This window comes from Seriola aureovittata, chromosome 11 (assembly GCF_021018895.1).
Source record: "Seriola aureovittata isolate HTS-2021-v1 ecotype China chromosome 11, ASM2101889v1, whole genome shotgun sequence".
NCBI classification, from domain to species: Eukaryota; Metazoa; Chordata; class Actinopteri; order Carangiformes; family Carangidae; genus Seriola; species Seriola aureovittata.
In genome coordinates, this window is record NC_079374.1 from 292,730 (window position 1) to 320,585 (window position 27,856).

Consider the following 27,856-nt stretch of genomic DNA (forward strand, 5'->3'; position numbering starts at 1 on the left):
TGTTGCCCTATTCCTCTGTTTGTCTTTAATGGGCGAGAGACACTCAGATTAATCACACTCTTCTCTCTCGTTGTTTTGCAGAAACATTTTTCTTGGAGTGTTTCAGAGTAAAGCGTCCTGAAACTCTCTCTCTGTGGTTGGAGTTGTTTTTAGGCAGAGACATCTCTCCCCGTGCTCCCACCCAGCGAGGGGTGAATTACAGAGCGACTCTCCTTTTTTTGTTTTCTAAATGGTCGACCACATGGGGGAAAAGGCTGGGATGTGGTGACTGTAATTACGCAGCAGCCTGCCAACAGGTCGGCCATGGAAACTCTCACTCAGCCCCGCCCACACACCCCCCCCACCCCCACCCCACCCCCCCGTCACCACTGTCTTTGAGGGATTTTTCTCTCCATTCTTAGATCGTTCGTCTACAGTACATACCTCAGAAATGATCAGGTTCCTGGTGCCAGGACTTGGTGTAAAGGTCGAACTGTGTCAGACTCAGACTGAGGAGAATCAGCAGTTTGTTCAGTCCGATCCACTTCATCTGATCCTTCCTTCATTTTAACTTTGAGACGTTTCATGGTGGGTGTTGTCGGTTAGCCACAGAAACACTAAATACCTTTGTTAGCATGAAACTCTGTCGGACACTGGACAGTAAACCTGAACACATTCAGTTCACTGTGATAGAACAGTCCAGTCTGATCATCTAGAGGAACTGGAAACGGAAAAGATGGAAACTCTGCCCAAAGAATGACAATGAACTTTTCTTAAATTTTCTTTAGTGCAAAAAGTGAATTTAACTGAATAGTCAAATATTTCAGCAGCTGCAACTCAGAGATAAATCTTTTGATCTTAAGTCGTTAGTTTTGATTCAAATTTTACATCTAAACATCAAACTCATAAATAAGAGTAGAAATATTAACTCTCTGTTCTCATTAGATCCCTCATTCTGTGTTGTCTCAGTTACACTGTAACGGCCTCAGCCTCCTTCCTGTTGGGGGGGGGGGGGGGGGGCGTCATGTGATCGGGGATGGCGGGCGTCCCTGAGGAGCCGGCGAGGTCTCAGAGGAAACATTAGAAACAATAGAGACTCAAATATTTACTGTGGCTCAGCTCATCATGGAACTGAGGAAGATTTATGAGCGGAGAGAGAGAGAGAGATTCTCCTCTTTATCATCAGCTCACTCTCTCTTTACTTTGAGTAATTATTAGACAGTTTTATTTGGTAGAGCTTCCTGTTTATGTAGAAGTCACAATACTTTCAGAATAAAAGTTGCTGTACAACAGTAGGAACGGGAGGAGAGAGGAAGGAAAGAAGGAAACAAAGAGGGAGGAAACAGGACGGTAGGAAAGGATTCAAACAGGCGGTGAAGGAAGAGAGGAGTTAGGAAAGGAAAGGAGGACACAGTTGAAGACAGTGGCCTCCATACACACATCTTTAGGTGAGACTGTGATCATGTGATCTCAGGTGGTGATCATCATGTAGACGACGGCGTTAGAACCTGTGACCTGAGTCTGGACCAGACCCAACCTGAGGTCCAGATCTCTGAGCTGGTCTCAGGTCAGTGTCTGATGCTGCAGTAACACAAAACTGCTCAGTATGAGCCCTTCCCTCAGTGGTAGAGATTCAGACTCGAGATCAGTTTTCTGATTTTCTCATTAAAACAAACTGAATATGAGTTCATCAGCTGCAGAAATCACAACATCGTTAATTAGAACATTTTCAAGTGATTGATGATTGATAATGAGAGGTGTCGAGCTCACGTCACTCTGTCAGACTCTGAACATGGTGTAGAAATGTATGTTATTATAATAGATTCAAGGTCTCTGTCCTGGTTTTGATTCCAGTCTGGACCGGTTCAACTGGACTGGATCACAGTCATCAGACTGACGGAGCTGTTATAGACGGCTTCACTGGACAAACCGTAACAATAACACAGCCATCGATCGATCAATCGATCAATAGTCGTGTTGAACACCTCCACTTCTGCTTCCTGGTTTGAGCCTGAAGCTAAAATCCATCAGAGTGAATCAGGTCAGAGAAACAGAAAGCTGCTAATTGATCTGCTGTGATGTCACTGTTGGAGCAGAGACGTCGTCCAATCAGATGAGAGGTTTGATCAGCTGATCAGTCCTCGCACATTAAACCATGAACGTACAGATAGTTGTTGATCTGCACATGTCTGTGGGGTTAGGCTGAGCTGGATCGGGGGGGTCAGGGTCTGCAGACTCTGCTGCTCTCTGTGTGTGAGTGGGTGTGTTGATGTTGGGGGGGGGGGGCCCTGAACATTTGTTGAGAGCAATAACATGTGCGCAGGCCGGGCACAGATGGTGTCTTCATATCAGAGGAGGGGGAGGGGAGGAAAGGGCTGTGATGGGGGGGGGGGGGGGGGGGGGGCATTGGCTGCTCTCTCCTCTCTCTAGTTTCCAGCCTGTTGAACCGGCCCCCGCTGATAAATGGGACTTTAATTCAATTAGGGGCCGGACTCTGACAACGCCTCATGGCAGGGCCCCGCCCCCCTTCCTGTAACAAAGACACACCCAGCAACAACAACAACACGTGTTCAGCTATAAGAGCCAGAGTAAAGGAATACAGTTAGCCTAGCTTAGCAGAAAGGCTGGAGGCAGGGGGAACTGTTAGCCTAGCTTAGCACAAATCCAAACTGTCTCTAGGAAAGCTCCTGGTGGTTTTGAAACTTTTTATTTTATTTATTATTTATTAGATATTATTGGCTGATAGCAGCACAGGTGTGTCAGGTGACCTTACTCCACATTAATCTCAGGTGGGTCTAATGTTCAGCAGAAAGTGTTAAAATAAGTTAAAACTAAACCAGGTGTGGTACAGATATAATATGTGGCCAATAATATGTGGACAAGCTCTGGCACAAGCTCCGTATTAAGTGTATGTGTGTGTTGTTCTGCTGTCCACATACTTTTGTCCTGCTGTCTGTTACCTGCCTGTGTTTTCCCTCTGTGATGAATCACTTCCAGCTCACAGCCGCTAGGCAGCGACCTCATTCTCCACAGCAGCGTCTGTCTTACCTACTCACCTCCCCTCCCCTCCCCCTCTAGTGGTTTGCTCAGGTGATGTGCTCTCAGGCGAGAGAGAGAGAGAGAGAGAGAAAGAGAGAGGGAAAAGATAGAGTGAGCTGGTTTCATCTCTCATTACCTTGCAGTGAGCGGCAGGATGTGGACGCAGCACCTGGACAGAGACAGAGACCAGTGTGTGTGTGTGATGTCATCAGTGTGTGGACGAACAGCTGATTGGTGTGTGTTAGAGGACACCTGGATGATGATCAGAGGATTAAATGTTTTATCTGAGGATGTAGATCACCTCCGTCAGGTGACGATCAGTGGAGCTTTCATTTATTCTGAAGGACTGACAGTCTGTTACCGACTGGATCCACCCTGAAGCCCCGCCCGCCTCGCTTCATCGAGTCTCATCAAATGGAGGGCTGTGATTGGCTGCTCGCTTTAAGGTTTGATGCTGGTTGTATGTTTTATTTTCTGGTGTGATATAGAAGTTAGAAAATGAATCATTGATTTCTGTTCATCAGAAGATTAATCACCCCCCCCCCCCAGCTGCTCTCCTGTGTCTGTCAGTGTGCAATGAGGATGATGATGATGATGATGATGACAGGATGAAAAGCATAGAGAAAAGACGAGCAGCACCTGCACTCCAGCCTCAGATCAGGACACACAGCCCAGTGTTCAGTCTGATCCATGTAACATACCTTCCCATGACCACCTGCCCGGAAACTCCCCCCTCCTCCTCCCCCCTCAGAAACAGCTGGAGGCATTTGTTTGTGTTAAAAACCCAGAGTGTGTTCTTCCCTCCAGAGTCGGAGAAATGTCTGAGCATAGGATGACGAAACTGAGGAGGAGGGGGAGGGGGGAAGATTAATGTGTCTTTGTAAAATGCCCTGGTTGTAGGGGGAGGGGGGTCGGGGGGGTAATGCCCTGCGATGTGTTGTCGCTGCTTTGTCCTCGACTCCCTGAATGGACACAAAGAGTGGACGACTGCAGAGGTGACGGCTGCTCACAATGGAGCTGCGAGATGGGGGGGGCACGACGAGGAAACGCTCCATCAAACTGTGTTCATGTGTTCATGTGTTCATATGAGGGACAAAATGGTGGACAGCAGTGTGTTCAGAGATGTGAGCCGGCTGCGTTGCCCCCGGTGACATCTGCCACTCTGCCTCAGTCATGTGACCCTCCAGGCAAACAGCTCTGTGAATGGCTTTTGTTTGGGAGGTCACTGCTGCCACTAGCATCCACCGACCAATCACGGCGCAGCCTCACCCTGCTGCATGAGTCTGAGGAAGCAAGCTGCAGATTTAAGGTGAAATGATCCCTGAACGTTTGGCTGAACCTGTGTGTGTGTGTGTGTGTGTGTGTGTGTGTGTGTGTGTGTGTGTGCAACAGAGACGTAATAAAATCAAACCTGTGTCACTGTCACAAACACTGATCAGCTGTTATTAACAGTCCTACATGTCATACACTGAGCTCTTTACATGACGTTCACATGTGACTGAAGAGACGACACAGTAAATGTAGACATGTTTATATTGTCATGTATGTGTAGTTATATAATCTATAGTCTAACGTGTTCAAGATAAAAACAACAAACATGATTTTAATATAAACATTAAATAAACATGAAATAATGAAGATGTTCACAGTGAAACAGGCTGTGTCACATTCACAGCAGTGATCGATTGTCAGTTAGTGACACTCGAGACAGATATTGGTGATTGCTCAGGTGCTGCGAGCTGATTGGTTGATCTTTAGTGTGCTGAGAGGAAGGATTGTTAAGATGTCACCAGGTGTTGGTTCTCAGTGTAGTTCCACGTGTGTTGTTCCTTCTTCTTCTTCCTCTTCTCCTTTTCCTTTTCCTCCTCCTCCTCCTCCTTCTTCTTCTTCTTCTTCTTTTTCTTCTTCTTCTCTTGCTGCTGCAGCAGGTCACACATTCTTGCAGCCAAAAGGCAAAAGCACAATAGCAGTGGGTGTAGAGGGAGGGGTTGTAGAGGGGGGTGTAGAGGGAGGGGTTGTAGAGGGGGGTGTAGAGGGAGGGGTTGTGGGTCTGTGTGAGGGGGTTAAGTCGCTGAGTGAGATCATATTATATCCCAACATATACCTTAGACCACACAACGAGCCTCCACGTCTCACTTTTCAGCTCTTTCTTTTCTTTCTTCTTCTGTGGTTCTGATCACAGAGGGCATTACCCTGTCTGAACTCCCCCTAAATCCTGCCGGTCACACCTCTTATTAAAGCCCGGCCTGTCCCACGCCCTCCACCCCCGCCCCCGCTCTTGGTATTCAGCCCAGGTCAGCAGATTTCGGCCCGGCCCACCGTGGCTCCCCTTTTTAATTTGCACCTGTTGTGCAGTTGTCCGGGAGCGAGCGGCGGCTCCAGCAGACAAAGATCATATTATGAACAGATCTGCACACACTAATCTCCATGTTACCGAAGGGAAGCTGCTTTTACTTCCCCTCCCTGGGAACCTGAACGCCTCTCCACGGCAAGGTTTACACAGGCTGGCAGCAGATAAAATCCCTGGAGGACGGAGAGCTCCCCTCAGTCCTGGTCTGGGTCCTGGTCTGAGATAAGACCAGAGACGCTGTCGAGGTCTGGGTTTACAACTGAGCTGAAAATCAGGCTGAAAACTGTACAGGCCTCGCTGACTGGTTCTCATGATGTCATGGTGCTGTACTGTCAGTTTGTAAACCCACCCCCCACCCCCCACCTCCACACTGTGAAGGCAGGGTCACCACAGACCACTTCATGTGTCACATGGTTCAAACACGTCTGTTTAAAAAGACGTCAACACATAAAATACTCTCTGAGTGACTGTTCCTTCATTCTGACTGACTGTTCCTTCATTCTGACACTGTTTCTTCTGTCTGACTGTATTTCATTCTGACTGACTGTTTCTTCTGTCTGAATGACTGTTTCTTCATTCTGACTGACTGTTTCTTCTGTCTGACTGTATTTCATTCTGACCAACTGTTCCTTCATTCCGACTGACTGTTTCTTCTTTCTGACTGACTGTTCCTTCTGTCTGACTGTTCCTTCATTCTGACTGACTGCTTCTTCATTCTGACTGACTGTATTTCATTCTGACTGACTGTTTCTTCTGTCTGAATGACTGTTTCTTCATTCTGACTGACTGTTTCTTCTGTCTGACTGTATTTCATTCTGACCAACTGTTCCTTCATTCCGACTGACTGTTTCTTCTTTCTGACTGACTGTTCCTTCTGTCTGACTGTTCCTTCATTCTGACTGACTGCTTCTTCATTCTGACTGACTGTATTTCATTCTGACTGACTGTTTCTTCTGTCTGAATGACTGTTTCTTCATTCTGACTGACTGTTTCTTCTGTCTGACTGTATTTCATTCTGACCAACTGTTCCTTCATTCCGACTGACTGTTTCTTCTTTCTGACTGACTGTTCCTTCTGTCTGACTGTTCCTTCATTCTGACCGACTGTTCCTTCATTCTGACTGACTGTTCCTTCATTCTGACTGACTGTTTCTTCTGTCTGAATGACTGTTTCTTCATTCTGACTGACTGTTTCTTCTGTCTGACTGTATTTCATTCTGACTGACTGTTTCTTCTTTCTGACTGTTCCTTCATTCTGACCGACTGTTCCTTCATTCTGACTGACTGTTTCTTCTGTCTGACTGTATTTCATTCTGACTGACTGTTCCTTCATTCTGACCAACTGTTCCTTCATTCTGACTGACTGTTTCTTCTGTCTGACTGTATTTCATTCTGACTGAATATTCCTTCATTCTGACTGACTGTTTCTTCTTTCTGACTGACTGTTTCTTCTGTCTGACTGTTCCTTCATTCTGACTGACTTTTTTTCTTTCTGACTGTATTTCATTCTGACCGACTGTTTCTTCTGTCTGACTGACTGTTTCTTCTGTCTGACTGTATTTCATTCTGACTGACTGTTCCTTCATTCTGACTGACTGCTTCTTCATTCTGACTGACTGTATTTCATTCTGACCGACTGTTCCTTCATTCTGACTGACTGTTTCTTCTGTCTGACTGTATTTCATTCTGACTGACTATTCCTTCATTCTGACTGACTGTTTCTTCTTTCTGACTGACTGTTTCTTCTGTCTGAGTGACTGTTTCTTCTGTCTGACTGTATTTCATTCTGACTGACTGTTCCTTCTGACTGACTGCTTCTTCATTCTGACTGACTATTCCTTCATTCTGACTGACTGTTTCTTCTGTCTGAGTGACTGTTTCTTCTGTCTGACTGTATTTCATTCTGACTGACTGTTCCTTCATTCTGACTGACTGTTTCTTCATTCTGACTGACTGTTTCTTCTGTCTGACCTTATTTCATTCTGACTGACTGTTCCTTCATTCTGACCGACTGTTCCTTCATTCTGACTGACTGTTTCTTCTGTCTGACTGTATTTCATTCTGACTGACTATTCCTTCATTCTGACTGACTATTCCTTCATTCTGACTGACTGTTTCTTCTTTCTGACTGACTGTTTCTTCTGTCTGAGTGACTGTTTCTTCTGTCTGACTGTATTTCATTCTGACTGACTGTTCCTTCTGACTGACTGCTTCTTCATTCTGACTGACTATTCCTTCATTCTGACTGACTGTTTCTTCTTTCTGACTGACTGTTTCTTCTGTCTGAGTGACTGTTTCTTCTGTCTGACTGTATTTCATTCTGACTGACTGTTCCTTCATTCTGACTGACTGTTTCTTCTGTCTGACTGACTGTTTCTTCTGTCTGACTGTATTTCATTCTGACTGACTATTCCTTCATTCTGACTGACTGTTTCTTCTTTCTGACTGACTGTTTCTTCTGTCTGAGTGACTGTTTCTTCTGTCTGACTGTATTTCATTCTGACTGACTGTTCCTTCATTCTGACTGACTGTTTCTTCTTTCTGACTGACTGTTTCTTCTGTCTGAGTGACTGTTTCTTCTGTCTGACTGTATTTCATTCTGACTGACTGTTCCTTCTGACTGACTGCTTCTTCATTCTGACTGACTATTCCTTCATTCTGACTGACTATTCCTTCATTCTGACTGACTGTTTCTTCTTTCTGACTGACTGTTTCTTCTGTCTGAGTGACTGTTTCTTCTGTCTGACTGTATTTCATTCTGACTGACTGTTCCTTCATTCTGACTGACTGTTTCTTCTGTCTGACTGACTGTTTCTTCTGTCTGACTGTATTTCATTCTGACTGACTGTTCCTTCATTCTGACTGACTGTTTATTCATTCTGACTGACTGTTTCTTTAACCTCAGTTCAGGATCAGAGGACTTGCTCTGTCCCCCGTCTGAACCAGGTCTGAACCATGTTTACAGCCTTCAGTCCCCTGAGAGTCTGAACTGGACAGTCCAGGACTGTGTCCTGGTCCTCTTCCTGGTCCTGGTCCTGGTCCTGATCCTGGTCCCGGTCCTGGTCCTGATCCTGGTCCTGGTCCAGATGTAGTTGTTGATACAGGTCTGTTGTGTGTTTCAGTGCTGAACTATGAGAATGTGGTGGAGACTGGATCAGAGACGGACGAGGACGACAGGACCCTGGTCTCTGAGGACGGAGGCCTCGCTGATGGAAGAGGGGGAGGGGAGGAGGAGGAGGTGGGAAGTCCGGCTGGTGTGCCCACCCTGGAGGCCTCGCCCCGGGTCGCCCACGCCCTGCTGTCATACCGGGGCCAGGAGGGCTCAGAGGGCCGAGAGGGAGTCCAGAACCACCAGAACCATCAGAACCACCACGGCTGGAGACTGGGAGACGACACCAACACACACCTGAACGGCAGCGGTGAGACCCTGAACGCACCATACCATACTATGTTATTTATATCTTATATTATATGTATTATATATTATGTTATTTATAGATGATCAAACCACAGATCAGAGTGAGTGTTCTGGAGCTTTCTGTCATATCACATGGTCTTCCTCAGCAGCTGAGGGGCTTGTTGTTATGGATGAAAAAGCTCCAGAACAAAAAGACACATCCTCCATCTGAAGAATGAAAGGATGAATCAGCTGATTGATTTCCTGTCAGTGATCTCATGGATTCATGGATTAGTTGATTAATTGATTAGTTGTGAACCTGATCCTCAGGTGGGTCAGTGTGGTGAGCGGCACCTGTCTGTGTGTCCTAGTCTGCTGATGAACCACAATGACCTAATTTAACCTCAGGGTTGTTGTCAATTACCCAGAATCCCACAGGGATCTCTGATCTGATCTGAGACAGGAAGTTAACCTGGAACCACGTTAACCATGATACCTCCAGTTACCATAGAAACGATGCTGATAACACAAAATGGACCAGGATCAAGACTTTGTAGGACAGAGTCCACTGCACGTACAGGGGAACTCTATAAACACTGGATCCTACATTTCCCACAATGCACCTGCAGACCAGGTCAGGATCCTTCATGGGGCTGAGCACAGGAAAGGCAACATGACAAAGAAAGAACAAAAGAAGTTAGGAGAGGAAAGAAGGAAAGAGAGAAGGAAGGAGAAACTAATGAAATAATGTGGATGGTGGGAAAGAGAGGGATGAAGAAGTGAAGGATGGAGAGAGAGAGAGAGAAGCAGCAGCTGTCGACTCAGAAACAGAAGTGAAAAGATCTTTATTCTGCCGTCACCTCCATCTTGTCCCTGAGGACAGAAAAAAGAGGAATGAAAACACAAAGAGTCAAAGAGCCTCCATTTTACAACAACAACAGGGGGGGGGGGGGGGGGGGGGGGCTGCTCCTCACCTCTGCTGTTTCCATCACACTTCAACCTCCTCTTTATTGATCTGTATTGATCAGATCTGTGTGTGACTCAACAGCTGCTGTAGATAAATACAGTTGTAATAAAATAATAACTTTATTGTAATGAAATAATATTAATAAAGTAATAATTAAGTTAGAAACGTTATTAAACGGATCAATAATCTTTATATTAATGATTCAATTCAAACTGTCAGTGGATAAATCTCATCATGTCATGAGACATTCTCTCATTCTTTATTATATTTATTTACTTTATATTAGTATTTATGTCACTTCAGTGGGCTATATAAATAAATATACATGGATGTATGTGTATATGAATATATATATATATATATATTCATATATTGTATACACACACACACTTCATCATAGAATTTCATATTCATTTATTCTTCCTTTTCCCCTCTGGGCTATGGGATGATGGGGGAGGCAGTGCCCCCTCCCTCTCTGTGTGTGGGGGGGGGGGGACCTCCTTTGAAGGGCTGAATGAAGCTTATGATACTTGTGACTCCTGTTGAGGAGTCACATGAGGAGGCCCAGGAGGAACAAACACAATAGAGCTCAGTTGTAGTTTCAGTCATTATGTGGAAATACCTTCAAATTGTGATTGTGTCAGGGAGGAGTCCAGCTGACCGGCCTGAGGGGGGGAGAGGACTAAACATCTGTGTCTGTTTTCTTGAACAGATGACAGGAAGGACGAGTACCAGCCTCTGGGTCCAGAGGTGTCACTGCACACTGTGGGAAACGGGACAGGTGAGATCAATATGTAATAATCAATATGTAATAATCATATGTCAAACATTAAAACATTCACTGTATTTTCCCTGTATTTTGTATCAACCTACATTTTACAGTACAGACAATACAATGAGTGCTTTTATTATTATATATTATTATATTATATTTTTTCATTCCTGTTTAAAATATATTTTTTTACTACAAAAGTAGAACGTGTGACAAAAAACAGGTTCAGTTACAGGTTGTTGAAAAGTTCTGTAGCAGAAAGAAGTTAAAGTCTGAACGTCCTTAGGGGGTTAGCTCCATCTGGTTCTCTGTGTTTATGATGTTAGCTCTGTTAACGTAATGTAAACTCCACAGACAAATGTTTGTTTCTATGCAGACGATTATGTTTTATTTGTTTTAGCCACTGTTAGAATACAGTGGCCAATGGGGATCTAAATAAATACATAAATATATAACTAAATTCATGAATAAATATGTCACAGGCTGATGTGTTAGTGTTAGCTGTTTTCATGCTAAATGCTACCACAATGAGCTAACCCCCTGTCTGCTTCCTGCTCAGTGAGGCGGCTGGATGGTGTCTCTGAGTTGGACGAGTACTTCCTGAAACGTAAACTGGACGAGGGCGATGGTCACCCCACAACCATCGCAGAGTACCTGCAACGCAGTGACACCGCCATCATTTACCCAGAAGCCCCGGAGGAGGTGACGAGGCTGGGCACACCCGAGGCCGTCGGTCAGGACGAGAATGAACACGGTGAGAGAGGAAACGTCAGAATACTGAAGTCCATGTAAAACTAATGAAGGAAGAACATGAAGGTCACGCTGGGACCAGATGATGTGTTCACTGAAACACTGAGGAAATATAATTAACTTAATTTAAGTGTAATTAAAGGAAACAAGTATAAATATCATATGATCAAAACATTTTTATAAAATAATAATAAAAAATCTATTGAAATGAGTTTAAAGTGAATTCTGAATGTAAAGGAAATTAAACCTGAAAATTCTGAAATTAAATCTTTTAATTTTCTAGTTAATTATATATAATTGATAAAGTTACAAAGACGTGGAACCTTGTGTGTAAAAAACATCAATGACATGATATAGCAAATAAAAATAAAATATTACAACCAAAAAATGTTTTATAAAATCATGAAAATCTGCAAAACTAATGCAAAATAATATTTTCAAATGAACATAGGTGAATTAAATTTTTTTTAAAAAGTTCTATTAAAAAAGGAAGCAGGGACAGCTAAATAAATCATATGATCAAAATTGTGTTAATTTAATAGAAAAAGAAAACAGTTGAAAATGAGTGTCTGTCAAACTCATGGAGCTTCCTGTGAGTCAATGATGTTAATGATCAAACTGTTCGAGTGACTGTTTGATTGTTTTTAAATGTTTTACAGTGAAAGAGTCACAGTGTTCACTGAACACACACAATACAACCTCCACTACGGGAGGTGTGTTTTTATGCAGATAAACTAACATTCTTTTAAATGTTAGTTTCAAAGTCTCATGAATCTGTGAATCTGTGACCTTTATGGTGTCGAGGACAGGTAAACAGCAGCTGTGATGTGAAGGAATCTGAAGACGTCACCACTTCATGGATAAAGAGAAAATAATAACATGGTGCCTCGTGTTTCTCAGTAAAACATTTTGAATTTGAATGAATCTTTATTGACAAGAAGATCAGACAAACAAAAAACTTCATAAAATCATAGAAATCCATAAAAAATGAATCAATGAGTATAATGCAGATTATTTTGACTGTGGAGCAAAGTTGTGTTTTAGTTTTTCTCTTTGTTGTGACTTTAAAGTTGAAAGTTACTTGACCTCTGACCTGTGTCTGTGTGGCTGCAGACCTGCCGCCTGGCACACCTGATGACTTCGCCCAGCTGCTCACCTGTCCGTACTGCGACCGCGGCTACAAGCGCCTGACGTCCCTGAAGGAACACATCAAGTATCGTCACGAGAAGAACGAGGAGAGCTTCACCTGCCCGCTGTGCGCTGACACCTTCAGCCACCGCACTCAGCTGGAGCGTCACATGACCACGCACAAACCCGCCAGAGACCAGGTGAGACACACCTGCACCAGAACGCCACCTTTTCACTTCACTCCATCAAAAGCCACGTCAGACAATAAGAAAGCAGAACAGTCAGGTTTCATCGGAAGAGCTGCAGATCATTTTAACCATCGATGAATTCAATGATCATTAAATTTAATTAATTAATAATTATAGTTTAATTTAATATCAAATCATTCAATGATGATTTAACTCTAAATCGATCCATTGATTGTTTGGTGTTTGACCATCAGTCTTCAGCTCAGTGTCACAGTTTAAATCAGGGAGAAAAAAAATGGTGTTAACTAACTGCACTGATCGATTACAGATTGATTGATAATGAAAATGATGAATAACTACAGCTCTAATTAAACTGTTTATCACCATGTAACAAAAAGTGTCAGTCAGTCCTGGAGTGTTAGTGTGCCCCCGCCCCCCCCCGAACCTGATTGGCGAAACTCGACTAATAAACCAATCAGATCAATACATCAGCTGCTACTGGAACTGACCAGATTAGAAATGATCAGTATTTAAGAAAGGTGTATGTTTTCTCTGTGACAGTGAACGCCTAACTCTGTGTATGTACAGTTATAAACACAGCTTAGACTGTGAGGTAATAATCTAATAATGAGCAGCTGTGAAATGTTTCCTCAGACTAACTGAGCAGTGAATCATTCCATTTTCCAATTACACTGATCATAATGAGATTTAATGAGATAAGCCGTCAGCCTCCCTTTGAGTGTACCTGACCCCCTCCCATCCCCGACCCCCCCACCCCCCCACCCACACGCACCAGATGGTCTTTTCCCTGCTGCGTTACAATAATCCTCACAGGACTTTAAGTGTCTGTTTATTTGTTTATGTCCTCGAGTTAAACTGTTAAACACCGACTCTGGCGCACTGTTTCAAATGCAACAACAAGAACAACAACATCGTCATGAGGTCAGACAGTTACTGTTACTGTCGGTTCATCCACTGGGTCTCAGGCACTTTTAAACTGCAGGTGATGATTTATACATAAAGAGTCACATCATCAGTATATATATGTACAGACAGCGTCTGGTGTGCAGATACTGTATATTTGTGTATTGTGACATGAGTCATGATTATAGTAATAAAAAATAAAGATGATGATGATGAAGTGATTGTTGATGGTCCTGTACCAAACACACATGTTGCTCTAACATCTGGAGCGGAGCGTCTCGTCAGCTCGCCACACTTCCTTCATTGTCTGATGTTTGCTGCTGGTCACATTGTGATTCATCTGAAGATGAATTGTTCAGGTCCAGTCTGATAAAGGCCAATAAATAATTGACACATGACACTGATCCAGGGATCATTGATCAGCACATTCAGACTCGTTACAACGTATATGTAAATGATTTGGGTGAAGTTATTAATCATCCGTTTGTTTTAATATAATAATAATAATATAATTTAAACTGAACTGAGGTAAAAGACGTTTACATCATCGTCTCTGCTCAGTCTGGAATCTTCCTCCTTCCAACTGTCTGAAACCAAAGGATTTCATTGAACGCAGAGCTCCCACTCCCAGCATCAACTTCTCACTGCAGCCCCCCACCCCCCCACCCCCGTTTGTGTTTGTTTATCTCCTGATTTGCATTTCAAATGGCGGGAATGCACCTACACGAGAGACAGTTACCTCTGAACAAAGTCAGCCCACACTGTTTCTCAGAACGTGTTGAAGATAAAAACAGTTGAAGAATCTCTTCTCCATCAGATCTGCTTCACTAAATACTATTAAATTCCCCCGTCAGCTTCTGTTCCACAGCTGTAATCTGCTCACACTCCCACTCTGACTCCATCACATCTCACTCTGTGTTTTCTCTGCAGCCGCCGCTGCTCAACGAAGATGCTGGAAACCGCAAGTTCAAATGCAGCGAGTGTGGAAAAGCCTTCAAATACAAACATCACCTGAAGGAGCATCTTCGTATTCACAGCGGTGAGTCGTTTCACTGCTGATCCATATCTTCCTCTTCATAGTGTTCCTCCTCAGCTCTGAATGACTCACCTCATTCTCTGAACTTAGACCTGGTTCTCTGAGTGAATCAGATCAAAGTGGAAACTAGTGACAGCTTTTCTTTGAATAGCATTAACAATGAATTTTAATGAGCAATGAATTTGAACACATTTCCTTTGCAGCAGTGACACTGATCCTCTGCAGCTACATGAATGATTCATATTTACACATTTATGTCAAGTCATTCTTCTATAATTCACTAAAACATTGAATGTCGGGGCAGGTTTGACTCAGAGCCTCCAACCTGCTGAATCAGTTGAAGAAGGAAATGTCAGAGTAAATATATACACGTACATGTACAGAGAGTCCAGAAGAGTATTTGAACCTATTGGTGCCCTGTACATGTCAATCAGACTGATTAGAGGAGCTGCTTCGTTAGCATCTAACTTGTCTAGTTATCATGAGCTGCCCAGAACTACTTTTACCCACCAGAGCTAACAAGAAACAAACTCTGACTGTCACACGTTCTACAAGATGAAACGTGTAGTCTGAAAAGAAACAATAATCATGTCTTATGTCATGTTGCAGGTGAGAAACCGTACGAGTGTTCCAACTGTAAGAAGCGGTTCTCCCACTCTGGATCCTACAGCTCCCACATCAGCAGCAAGAAATGCATCGGCCTGATTGCCGTCAACGGACGAGTGCGTAACGGAAACAATGGCAAACCCGGCTCTTCCCCCAACTCCACAACCTCATCGCCAGGGAGCCCCGCCCTCGCCCAGCTCCGACACAAACTGGAAAATGGGCGCCCGCTTGGCCCTCCAGACCAGCAGGGTCAGCTTGACATCAAAGCGGAGCCGATGGACTTCAATGAGTACCGGCTGCTGATGGCCTCTCAGCACGGGTTTGGGGGACCCGGGGTTTACCTGAACGGCCGTGGTGGGAGCCCCCTGGCAATCCATAGCTCTTCCCAGAGCCCTCTTCAACACCTGGGAGGCATGGGGCTGGACCTCCCCCTGCTGGGCTACACTGGGCATCTTGGGAACAACTTGAGCGAAGTCCAGAAAGTGCTTCAGATCGTGGACAACACGGTATGCAGGCAGAAGATGGACGGGAATCCAGAAGAGATATCTAAGCTCAGGGCCTACATGAAGGAGCTCGGTGCCCAGATGGAGGAACAGAAGCTGGTCCAGGCCAGTTTCCAGGCGATGGGCCACAGCAGCCCCACAAAAAGCATAATCGACTACACACTGGAGAAGGTCAATGAGGCCAAAAGTCTGATCGATGACTCTAAGAGGCAATTGGACATCAAGAAGGAGAAACCGACCCACTTAGTGGATCTTAGCGGGGAGGAGAAATCCCATGATGGCCAGAACCAGTTCCTGCCATTCTCCTGCCAGTACTGCAAGGAGACTTTCCCTGGGCCTATCCCACTGCATCAACATGAGCGCTACCTTTGCAAAATGAATGAGGAGATCAAAGCAGTCCTGCAGCTGGAGACTAGTCCTGCTGGCCGGAGTGGGGCGATGGCCTCTGACCTGCCGAGTAACGACCGGGCCACCAGTCCCATCAACCCGTTCAAGGACCACGTGTCAGTGCTCAAGACTTACTTTGCCATGAACACTGAGCCCAACTCAGAGGAACTGCTCAATATTTCAATTGCTGTCGGCCTTCCTCAAGAGTTTGTGAAGGAGTGGTTTGCCCAGTGGAAGAGCAAAAACCACCATGGAGGCAGTCTGAGGAAAAAGTCGCCCCCTCCCGACCAGAGCGGACCAGACCTCAAGCACAGTTTGAGCCGGTCTCCGATGTTGCTCCCTGCCCTAGATTTACACGGAGGCTTCACTAACGGTGACGCCTCCCACAGACTCACAAAAGCCAACCAGTTTACAGCCAACAGGCAGACAACAGGGGACAAACCACTAGACCCCTTGGACCACCTGAGGAGCAACACTCCATCACCCCTCAACCTTTCCTCTACTTCCTCCAAAAACTCTCAGAGTAGCTCTTACACTCCAAACAGCCTGGCTTCTGAGGACACCCATGGGGACATACCACTGGATCTGTCGCTGCCGAAACATATGGCACAGAGGCTCATCACTGTCGGGGAGAAGCGATCCAGACCCAATGGTTTCATCGTCGAGCACAAAGGAGAGGTGCATGGACGAGAGCAGGGGTCCGGGCCTTTAGATCTGATCAACATCAAGAAGGAGGTCCTGGGCTCTGATGGTGGAGGGAATTCTATCCACCAGCTGGAGAAAAGCACTAGTCCTATCTTTGGGATTAATCCCTTCGCTGGTGCTCCTGTCTACACCTCCCTGCCACCTCACGGAGCGTTTCCTCCTCCCACCTTCATGTCTCCTGCTCAGGCCACCATCCCAGGCCTCAGGCCCTACGCCGGCCTCGACCCCATGAGCTTCCTGCCTCACATGGCCTACACCTATGCCACTGGGGCAGCCACATTTGCTGAAATGCAGCAGAGGAGGAAGTACCAGCGGAAACCAGGTTTCCAGGTAAAACTACGTTTTTTTGTAAGTAATTTGTAACTATCAATGGTCAGTAGGTTATTATTCTAACCAACCACTGATGAGTTCTTCCTCTCTTTGTTTGGAGTAAAGCCCTTTTGTCCCTTCATGGCTCATGGTTGACACCCCTAGTTTTGGCAGTTAAAGCCTCTTGGTCAAGGCTCAGGAATGTTTGCCTTCACAGTTAAAAGAAATCAGTGAAGAGTTTTGGTCGGAGTCAACATTGATCTGTGAGTAAAGTTGCAAACTTTGTAAGTTCGGGAATTCACCCTGACCTGGTTCCTCTCAACATTTGTTGCGCACATCAGAAACACAGAGGAAGTAGTCAGGACACAATAGCCACAATGTGCCCATGGATGTTTTATGGATACCTGATGTGTCAGTGTTGGGAAGTGGGCAGTGTTTTATCTTGACTTGGGGATCATGATGCCACTGATGTGGAGGCAATAAAACCAATAGACATGTGTGATTTGGGGTACTAAGTCAATGTCATGCTATTTCGTGCTTTACCTCTGCAAGAGGACAGAACATGAAGTCATTCACCAGGAAAATATTACTGTAGGTAGATGAAACAATCTGACCACGTCGTCCATTTGTAGCTGTTCTGTAACTTTTAATTGATTGGTTATATCACACATTTGAGTGATAGATGTCAGTAGATAGACGACAGGCGATAGATGTCAGTAGATAGATGACGGTTGATAGACGATAAACGACAGTTGATAGATGTCAGTAGATAGACGACGGTTTATAGATGAAAAATTATGGTTGATAGATGTCAGCAGATGGATGACAGTTGATATACGACGGTTGATAGATGACAGTAGATAGACAACGGTTGATAGACGATAGACGACAGTTGATAGACGACAGTTGATAGACGATGGTTGATAGACGATAGACAACGATTGATAGACGACAGTAGATAGACGACAGTTGATAGACGATTGTTGATAGACGATAGACAACAGTTGATAGATGATAGACAATGATTGATAGACAACGATTGATAGACGATAGTTGATATACGACGGTTGATAGACAACGGTTGACAGACAATAGACAATGATTGATAGACGACAGTAGATTGACAACAGTAGATAGACGACGGTTGATAGACGACAGTAGATTGACAACAGTAGATAGACGATGCTCGATAGACAATGATTGATCAACAATGATTGATAGACGACTGTAGATTGACAACAATAGATAAACGACATTTGATATACAACAGTTGATAGACGATAGATGACGGTTCATAGACGACAGTAGATTGAAGACGGTTCATAGATGATAAACTACGATTGATAGACGACAATTGAAACACGATGGTTGATAGACAGTAGATTGAATAGATAGAAACTGATGCATCTCAGTGTTTCCTCTAGGATTTTTTTCACTAGTGGGGGCATGCTATGGGGGGGGGTAAGAGTCAGTGGCAAAGCAAAGTGGGGGGGGGGGGGGGGGGTAGAGTCAGTGGCAAAGTCTGCACCCAGGCTCATCTCTCCGCTGCTGTGCTCTGCTCTCCTCCACTTTGTTTAACAACTCCTCCCTGTCTAATGTTACTTGTCTAATAAGATTACATTAAAAGTGTGAGTAACGTAACGATAACAGCGTTATATAGTTTACACTCACATCACATCTGATTACAAGTGTGAACATTAAAATACTATTTCTTACCTAACCATCATCATTTACGAGTCAGTAAAAGGCTTATGATAGGCTACCTGACTAGCGTCTTCTTCATCTGTTGTCTTCCTCTTCTTAGAGAAGTATCTGAACAAGCTCATCTGAAAATGCAGTCAGCAGGTAAAACATAATGACGTGTAGATATTAGCTTAATGCTATCAATTAGTTTACCCAAGTTAGCGTCACTGAGTTGGCTAATAAATCTACCTTTTCTCCGGTAATTCGCTGCCTTATTCCTCACGACTACACTTCTCTGACTCTCACCTGGTGCCTGACGTGACGTCACTTTCAAGGCCGCGCTCTCGCGAGTAATTAACTCCAATAGGATCCTCCAACCACCCCCCCACTCCCTCCCCTCCCCCCGCTGTTGCGCTCATCATCACACAGGCTGTGAAGGTGGAGAGATGTGGCGGTGGTGCATTTGCGACAATAAAAAAAAAATAAAAAAAAAAATAAAAGAAATTTGGAGGCGTGGCGGCTATGATTTAGCAGTGGCGGGCCGCCACTGCTAAATGAATGTAGAGGAAACACTGCATCTTGTTGTCAGGTTGTTTTTAGCGAATTCAGGTAGTTTCTCTGGTGATGGCACTTTTCCATCCTGTTCTTGGAGAAATGGTCAGAATTCAGTATGAAAAAGCAGTTTTGTTCACCTGTTGTATGTATGTTTTTATCTGGAAACACAATCTGAACATCTAGTTCAAAACCTCCCTGTCCCATATGTTTCCCCCTTTTTAAGTGTCTCCTGGATGAAAGGGACTTACCCAGGTTGGGCCTTTAAGCTCTGTCCAGACGTGGGATCATGGAGGCAGTGGGGGGGTCGCAGCAGAAGGTGTCTCTGGGTGTGAAGCCGACAGGTGTGGGATTATCAGTCGTATTGAAACAGTGTGTTTGTGTCTCAGGGGGAGCTGCTGGACGGGACGGCGGACTATCTGTCAGGCCTGGACGACCTGACAGACAGCGATTCGCTGCTCTCCAGGAAGAAGATTAAGAAGACTGAAAGTGGTATGTACGCGTGTGACTTGTGCGACAAAACATTCCAGAAGACCAGTTCCCTCCTAAGACACAAATATGAGCACACAGGTATATATCACATTTGCACACTTCTTTTTTACCCCACCCCCGATGCTTTTGTGCCCCTACCCTTCATATCTTATGTCTTCAGATTTTCTTTCATTCTCTTTGTTTTTTTAGTCACACGGCTCCCCACTCGTAGTTTTTCTTTCTCTTCTGTTCTTTCTGTTTTGTTCTCTGTAAACCATGGCCTTTAACATGTTCCTTTCTTTTCAGCAGGGGGTAGGGATCATTTAATATGGAGAGGATTACATAAACATTCAGCGCCCCAAATATAAGCAACATTTTCTCCGGCATCTCATTCATACTGTGATGTGTTTGTGTAGAGAGAGATGGAGGAGGGGGAGGAGGTGTGCATGTTTGCATGTGATGCTGTTTGTGCATGTGTGTGTACTCTGACTGTACGGAAGATCAAAAGGAAATATTAATTACAGCAGAGAGATGGTCCATTTCTTCCATTTTTAAACTGGAAACAAACAGTTTGTGATACAAACACAGGAGTAAATACTGAGAGGTGAAGCGCCTGTCAGCCTCCATCTGCAGCACACACACATCAACACATCACACGCACTAACAGACAGCTGATGGACAACCTATACGTTTATATTCTAACTTTAGGTGTCGACCGAAGACACCATGTCTGATATTTATGTTTCTGTATGAGTGTGATGAGCAGCCAACTATCCAACTATCTGTCTATCTACATTTAAACCCTCTGATGTCTCCATGTTCATATAAGATGAGATGAATCTTTTTTGTTCCCTGGAGAGGAAATGTAAATTTGACACAGCAGCACGAGCGGAAAATTTTAATAAGAAATAAATAAGAATAGAAACAGAATCTAATATAAATAAATTAAAATAAAAACACTATTTACAATAATAATATACAATGCAATTTAGGCAGTTCTGTACATGTGCAATATAAAAATAAAAAATTAAGGTTGTGCGGTTTGACCCAATTCTATTATATATATATACATACAGTGCATCCGGAAAGTATTCACACCCCTTGTCTTTCCCCACATTTTGTTATGTTACAGCCTTATTCCAAAATGGATTAAATTCCTTTTTTTTCTCATCAATCTACACACAATACCCCATAACGACAAAGCAATAAAGGTTTTTTAGAAATTTTTGCAAATTTATTAAAAATAAAAAACTGAAATATCGCATGTACATAAGTATTCACACCCTTTACTCAGTACTTTGTTGAGGCACCTTTGGCAGCGATTACAGCCTCAAGTCTTCTTGGATATGAAGCTACAAGCTTGGCACATCTGTATTTGGGGTATTTTTCCCTTTCTCCTCTGCAGATCCTCTCAAGCTCTGTCAGGTTGGATGGGGAGCGTCACTGCACAGTTATTTTCAGGTCTTTCCAGAGATGTTCAAACAGGTTCAAGTCTGGGTTCTGGCCGGGCCACTGAAGGACATTCACAGACTTGTCCCGAAGCCACTCCTTCGTTGTCTTGGCTGAGTGCTTAGGGTTGTTGTTCTGTTGGAAGATAAACCTTTGCCCCAGTCTGAGGTCCTCATACTGGGGACTAATGAGCGCTCTGGGGCATCAAGGATATCTCTGTACTTTGCTCCGTTCATCTTTCCCTCGATCCTGACTAGTCTCCCAGTTCCTGCTGCTGAAAAACATCCCAACAGCATGATGTTGCCACCACCATGCTTCACCGTAGAGATGGTATTAGCCAGGTGATGGGAGGTGCCTGGTTTCCTGCAGATGTGACGCTTGGCATTCAGGACAAAGAGTTCAATCTTGGTTTCATCAGACCAGAGAATCTTGTTTCTCATGGTCTGAGAGTCCTTTAGGTGCCTTCTGGTAAACTCCAAGCGGGGTGTCATGTGCCTTTTACTGAGTAGAGGCTTCCGTCTGGCCACTCGACCATAAAGGCTTGATTGGTGGAGTGCTGCAGAGACGGTTGTCCTTCTGGAAGTTTCTCCCATCTCCACAGAGGAACGCTGGAGCTCTGTCAAAGTGACCATCTGGTTCTTGGTCACCTCCCTGACCAAAGTCCTTCTCCCCTGATTACTCAGTTTGGCTGGGCGACCAGCTCTAGGAAGAGTCCAGGTGGTTCCAAACTTCTTTCATTTACGAATGATGGAGACCACTGTGCTCTTCGGGACCTTCAATGCTGCAGAAATGTTTTTGTACCCTTCCCCAGATCTGTGCCTCGATACAATCCTGTCTCTGAGGTCTACAGACAATTCCTTTGACTTCATGGCTTGGTTTCTGCTCTGACATGCACTGTCAACAGTGGGACCTTATATAGACAGGTGTGTGTTTCCAAATCATGTCCAATCAGTTGAATTTACTACAGGTAGACTCCAATCAAGTTGTAGAAACATCTCAAGGATGATCAGTGGAAACGGGATGCACCTGAGCTCCCTTTTGAGTGTCACAGCAAAGGGTGTGAATACTTATGTACATGCGATATTTCAGTTTTTTATTTTTAATAAATTTGCAAGAATTTCTAAAAAACCTTCTTTGCTTTGTCGTTATGGGTTAATTGTGTGTAGATTGATGAGAAAAAAGGAATTTAATCCATTTTGGAATAAGGCTGTAACATAACAAAATGTGGGGAAAGACAAGGGGTGTGAATACTTTCCGGATGCACTGTATATTCATAATGTGCAGTCGGCATCTGAACCACAGAGATCCAGAGTGAACAAACATTTCAGAAAGTAGAATTCAAATTTAATCTGAGGATGAATCAAAACATTGAATAAAGTTGTGGTTTCGAGTCAACGTCAATTTTCTGTTCTGCTCCATCTCCACACTGAAACAAGAGGCACAAACTAAAGACTGTGTTTTTCTATGACGTTAAGTGTAAATCACAAACCACAGTCCTGTTCTTCAGAACATCAGATGTTACATCCAGTGCTTCATAGAAACATGATGTGAAACAGCCTCATTAAATAAAACAGACTGAAACTTCATCAGGACATAAAACAACCTGCTGATCTCACCTGAGGACCGTCCTCTCCACAGGACCTGCTCCACCTCCCTCTCTTTCACTCTGTTGCATCATCACCCCCCCCCCCCCCCCCCAAGCAGGAATCCGCCGTCTTGGTTATTTTTGCTGAACTGTGTGTGTGTTTGTGTGTGTGTGTGTGTGTGTGTGTTACAGTGAACTATGCCAGCTATGGTGGATGTCACAGGCGTTCCAGGTCTATTTGTGGCTGTGATCTGCCTGCATGTGTGTCTGTGAGGAGGTGTGTGTGTGTGTGTGTGTGTGTGTGTGTGTGTGTGTGTGTGTTGGCATGGTTGTGGTGGAGCTGTGTTTCTGGTCCATGTGTGCGTAGGACGTGTGTTTGGATGGTATTCAGCCTGTCGGTTGGCAGCAGACTGAAGCATCCTGTTCAGTCAGATGGAAGAAATTTCTGCTCGTACGGAGTCGTAGTAAATCCAGCAGTGTGTGTGTGTGTGTTAGTGTGTGTGTGTGTGTGTGTGTGTGTGTGGTGGTGGTGGTGGTGGGGGGGGGGGGGGGGGGGGGGGGGGGGGGGTGTTACGACTGTGAAGGATTCCTGCTCCTCCTCAGGTTTAAATCTGGTACTGTGATGTCATCGCAGCCTGTCGCAGGTTGACATTGCCTTGCAGCGTCTCAGGCATCTTGTCTCACTTCACTGTCGTCACGGTAACAGACGGACACACAGAGCAACCAGGAGTCTTATTTTGGAGATAACATTCTCTCTAAGACGACAGGTTTAAAAAGTTTAGATTTGTACTATTGTATTTCACCAAACAACATAACACTCATACGGTATACAATATATATAATACATATAAAATATATAGTAGATAAAACATATATAATATAGATAATAATAATACATGAATAATACATTGATATAAACATATATACAGTCACATATCAGTACACACAGAGATGATGTGCATCAGGAGAGCTATCATCCATCACAGACAGATGAAGAACTAAACTCATCAGATACAGACAGGAACTGTGTGTGACCTGATGCTGATGTGGGGGCGGAGTCTACAGGTGTTTGTCTGTAGAAACTTTACCTGTTGAAAGTTCAGAGTCGTTCACAGTCAGTCTGTGATGACACTCACCTGTCAGCTGTTAGCAGTGAGTGTGAATATGTGTTTCCATTGATCGATGAAACAGTTATTGTCATGAAGAGAAGTCACAACTACGGTGGCCCTGAAGCTCAAAACACAAACAACTGAAGAAGCACCATCAGTTTGACACATGACCTGCAGATACTCACAACACAAGTGTTTCCAGGGGACACTAAAAAGTGACGGACCTGAAGGCTAAGCTAACAGCTAGCAGCACATTTTTGCAATAATATCTGAATCATGTGATGTTGACGTTATAATAAACAAAAAGTAACTCACCTTTAGCTCTTTCCAACAAAGGTAACAAGGAGCCCAAGCCGGGTCCGTCACTTTTTAGTGTCCCCTGGAAACACGTCTGTTGTGTTGTGAGTTTCTGCAGATCGTGTCAAACTGATGAGGATGTTTGTGAAGTTACAGTGTTTGAGCCTCAGGGCCACCATACATAACTATTATATATTACAGTCTAAGTGACATCGATGACATCACCTCTCATGATTTTGACTGACAGACGTTGTAAATGTAACATGATAATGTGATTATAACAAACCAGATGTTGTAATTACTCATAATTAATGAGATGTGAAACAGAAATCTTCTAATGATGAGAAATAAAAGTACAAGCGTCTTTTAATTTGAAGAAACTTACAGGGAAAGAGAAGAATTTAAATCCTATTGATTGATCAACGGATCAATAGCTTGGTAAATATAACTGATAAATGCTCCTCTGTGAGAGGTTGCATGAATCTCTGCTCATCAATACAGGAAGTGAAGCATGAGAAGACAAACAGATGAAGCTCTGACTTTGTTTTAACTGAAGCTCTGTGCCCCCCCACCCCCACCCCCACCCCCACCCCCACCCATGCAGGTAAACGTCCTCACCAGTGTCAGATCTGTAAGAAGGCCTTCAAACACAAACACCACCTGATCGAACACTCCCGCCTCCACTCCGGAGAGAAGCCGTACCAGTGCGACAAGTGCGGCAAACGCTTCTCGCACTCGGGCTCGTACTCACAGCACATGAACCACCGCTACTCCTACTGCAAGAGGGAGGCCGAGGAGCGGGAGGCGGCCGAGAGGGAGGCCCGGGACAAGGGAGGAGGAGGAGGAGGAGGAGGAGGAGGAGGAGGAGGCGTGGTGATGGGAGGTCTGGAGCCCACCGAGCTGTTGATGAGGAGGGCCTACCTGCAGGGGCTGGGGCCGCTCGGATACTCAGACCCTGAGGACCAGCAGGAGGACGGCGGCGGCGGTGGTACGATCCTGAGGGACGTCAGCGAGGGAGGAGGAGGACGGGAGGAGAGAGAAGTGGATAACAAGACGTACGAGGAGGTGACAGACAGACAGGAGGCAAGTTTCAGGGAAGGAGAGGAGGAAGAGGAAGAGGAGGAAGGCGACAGCAGGAGCCAGATGGACGCGGTGAGGGACAAAGAGGGCAAAGACACAACGCAGCTGATGGACGAGAGTTCACGAGAAGGGAAGACAGACGGCAAGTCGGACCAGAAGGACTGATCATGTACAAAAAAAACAAAAAAAACGCTTTGAACATTTGTCCTGTTGGCGCGATTCAGCTTCTCCTGGTTCACAGGGAAGAGCTTTTATTTTGAAGGGGCTGGACAGAAATTATCGGGGGGGGGTTAACTTATCTTACCCCAGTTTTATACATTATTAATTTACTCAGTTAGTCAACAGAAAACTGTGAAGAATCTGTGACCTTTGACCTCATCAGGTTTCATGTTCACATCAACATTAATGTTCATTCTTTCGTGGAGAAAGTTCAAACTCATGTCGCTCAATGTCACGTTTAAAAAAAAAAATCTTTTTAAAATATCATTTAAAGTGAAAAGCTGATTTTAACGTTAGCTAACATGCTAGTCACAGCTGATGCTAACATGAGCTGGTGAAAATTACTGTAATTAATAACTCAGAAATGAAAAAGTGTCTGAAGTAACGACATATAAACATATAAAATTCAGACTTTCTGGTCATGAGTAAAACCCAACTTCTACTAAACGTCACAGTGTCAGTTAGTTTTTTAATTTCCAACCATAATTTAACGACCGTTAACGTCCAGTGTCTGTGGGATGAAACTAAACTTTTACCTTCAGTTATTAATTCACAGATTCTGTCATTAAACAGTCTGATCAAAGTCTCGGACAGAACAGAGTTTTCAGTTGCACCAATGTGAAACTCTTTCAACAAATCTTTGAATTTTTGATTAAAAATGATTTCCTTTCTGTTTATTTAATTAAACAATAATCACTGCAGCTGTACTTTATTATGTCAGTGTTTCTCTGTAGGATGTGAAAATGTTGATGCTCGATATCTGAAAACCTTAGAGATCACAGACTGAACCTAAGAGTTCAAAGGTCACAGATGTTCAACATCACTGTTCTACTGATCTGTGACATTACACTGTGTTTACGTCACAAACAGGATCAGTTCTGTTTCCTACAGTCTCGTAAAAAGGGGGCGATCCTAAGAGAATACTAATACCACTGCGGGGGGAGGCTCTGAGCCCTCAGTGATTTTTGTTCAGTCTCTAGCCAGAGATGATGACCGCCAATGTCCACGTCATGAAGCTGGGTGGGATTGTTTAAAAATCCACATTATGCAAAAAAATAAATGAAATAAATTAAAAGAAGAAGAAGAAGAAGTAATAATGATGATCATTAAAATGAAGTGAAGCTGTTTTAATGTACAGTATTATAAAGGCCTAAAAGCTGTGTGGTGCTATAATGTTCTTAACTTCCTGTGTCTTGTTGTGTTCGAAACCCCACTTCAGGAAATTGCACTCAACTCCCCGAATCACTACAAAATAAAAAAATTCATGAAAAAAAAAAAGAAAAAAAAAAGAGGGAAAAGAGCCTCGAATACGTGGTCACATCCTGTCAGTGTTATTGTTGTATTTTGTCTTGTTTTATTTACTGTGACTTTTTTATTTTTATCCTGTTTTATTACTTTTGCCAACTAACCACACGATTTTGGGCCTCCTGATTTTTTTTATATATATGAAGGAACATTTAAACCTGTGTGATTTTCAAAATAAAATGTCAATGTGAGTCTTAAAAAGGAGAGAGAAGCGGGAATATGAAGGGCTCAGTTTAAAAGAAGAGAACAAAAAAGGACAGAGCCTTTCAGTGTGTTTTTCTCCAGAGAAAGCCTTATATGCAAACCTTCTCACCTGTGCGTTTCTGCAAAGTGCCATCCCTGTACAGTGTACATCACCTGTGTCCTGCTCTGCTTCAGTATTAAATAAATATTTCATCCTGTTTTTGATTCGTCAGTATTAGCATAGATAGACTGCAGTTTGATAGTTTACATATGTTTGTGCAATTTCTGTATTTTCGTTTGTTTTTGTTCCATGACAGTATTTTTGTCAGTATTACTTTTTTTGTTTTTGTTGAATTTTCCAACACAAATTTGTTTTTGTTTGTTTTTTTAATTTACCATTTTATTTATGTGACTCATTTTATATTACCTAATTTTATTTATTTCATACTGTAGTGTACAGTATTAGAGTTCCTCACAAATAGATATATTTTAGTAAAATGATGATTCTGTCATTGACTTGGAGCAAAAATATGAATAGAGCGTTTATGGTATTTGGAAAATTTCAATTTTTCATTGTTTTTTTTTGTTTGTTATTTGATTTTTTGTTTTATTTCCTTTTAAACTACTGGAAATTCTAAATTTGGGGAACTTTTGATACGATGATTATTGTGAAAACACTGTATTTTTGAAGTAAGAAAAAAAATCCACTTTATTCATCCCACTGAAGAGGTGATGGAGGACTGATGATGATGATGATGATGATGAAGGAATTCCTGAAATGTCTGAAGTATTATTATTGAATTTTTAATTTCTCTTGGAAATGACCATGCTCGAATAAATGTAGCCAAATTAAATTTTAATAAAGCTGTGTTATTCTTCTTGTA

At 43.6% G+C, this 27,856-nt stretch overlaps 1 protein-coding gene across 3 annotated transcripts in view; it reads left to right on the top strand.

Moving 5' to 3' along the window:
* zeb2a (zinc finger E-box binding homeobox 2a) overlaps window positions 1-27,856 on the top strand; it is a 56,864-nt gene extending 29,008 nt beyond the window's left edge. For 2 of the 3 annotated variants that reach the window (XM_056389832.1, XM_056389833.1), the window contains exons 3-10: window positions 8,490-8,786; window positions 10,444-10,512; window positions 11,063-11,257; window positions 12,367-12,581; window positions 14,424-14,532; window positions 15,139-17,060; window positions 19,664-19,844; window positions 24,790-27,856. In XM_056389832.1, the coding sequence (XP_056245807.1) occupies window positions 8,490-8,786; window positions 10,444-10,512; window positions 11,063-11,257; window positions 12,367-12,581; window positions 14,424-14,532; window positions 15,139-17,060; window positions 19,664-19,844; window positions 24,790-25,430 (3,629 nt within the window). In that variant the 3' untranslated portion in view covers window positions 25,431-27,856. The remainder of the gene's footprint in view (window positions 1-8,489; window positions 8,787-10,443; window positions 10,513-11,062; window positions 11,258-12,366; window positions 12,582-14,423; window positions 14,533-15,138; window positions 17,061-19,663; window positions 19,845-24,789) is intronic. The other variant, XM_056389834.1, reaches the window with a different exon arrangement.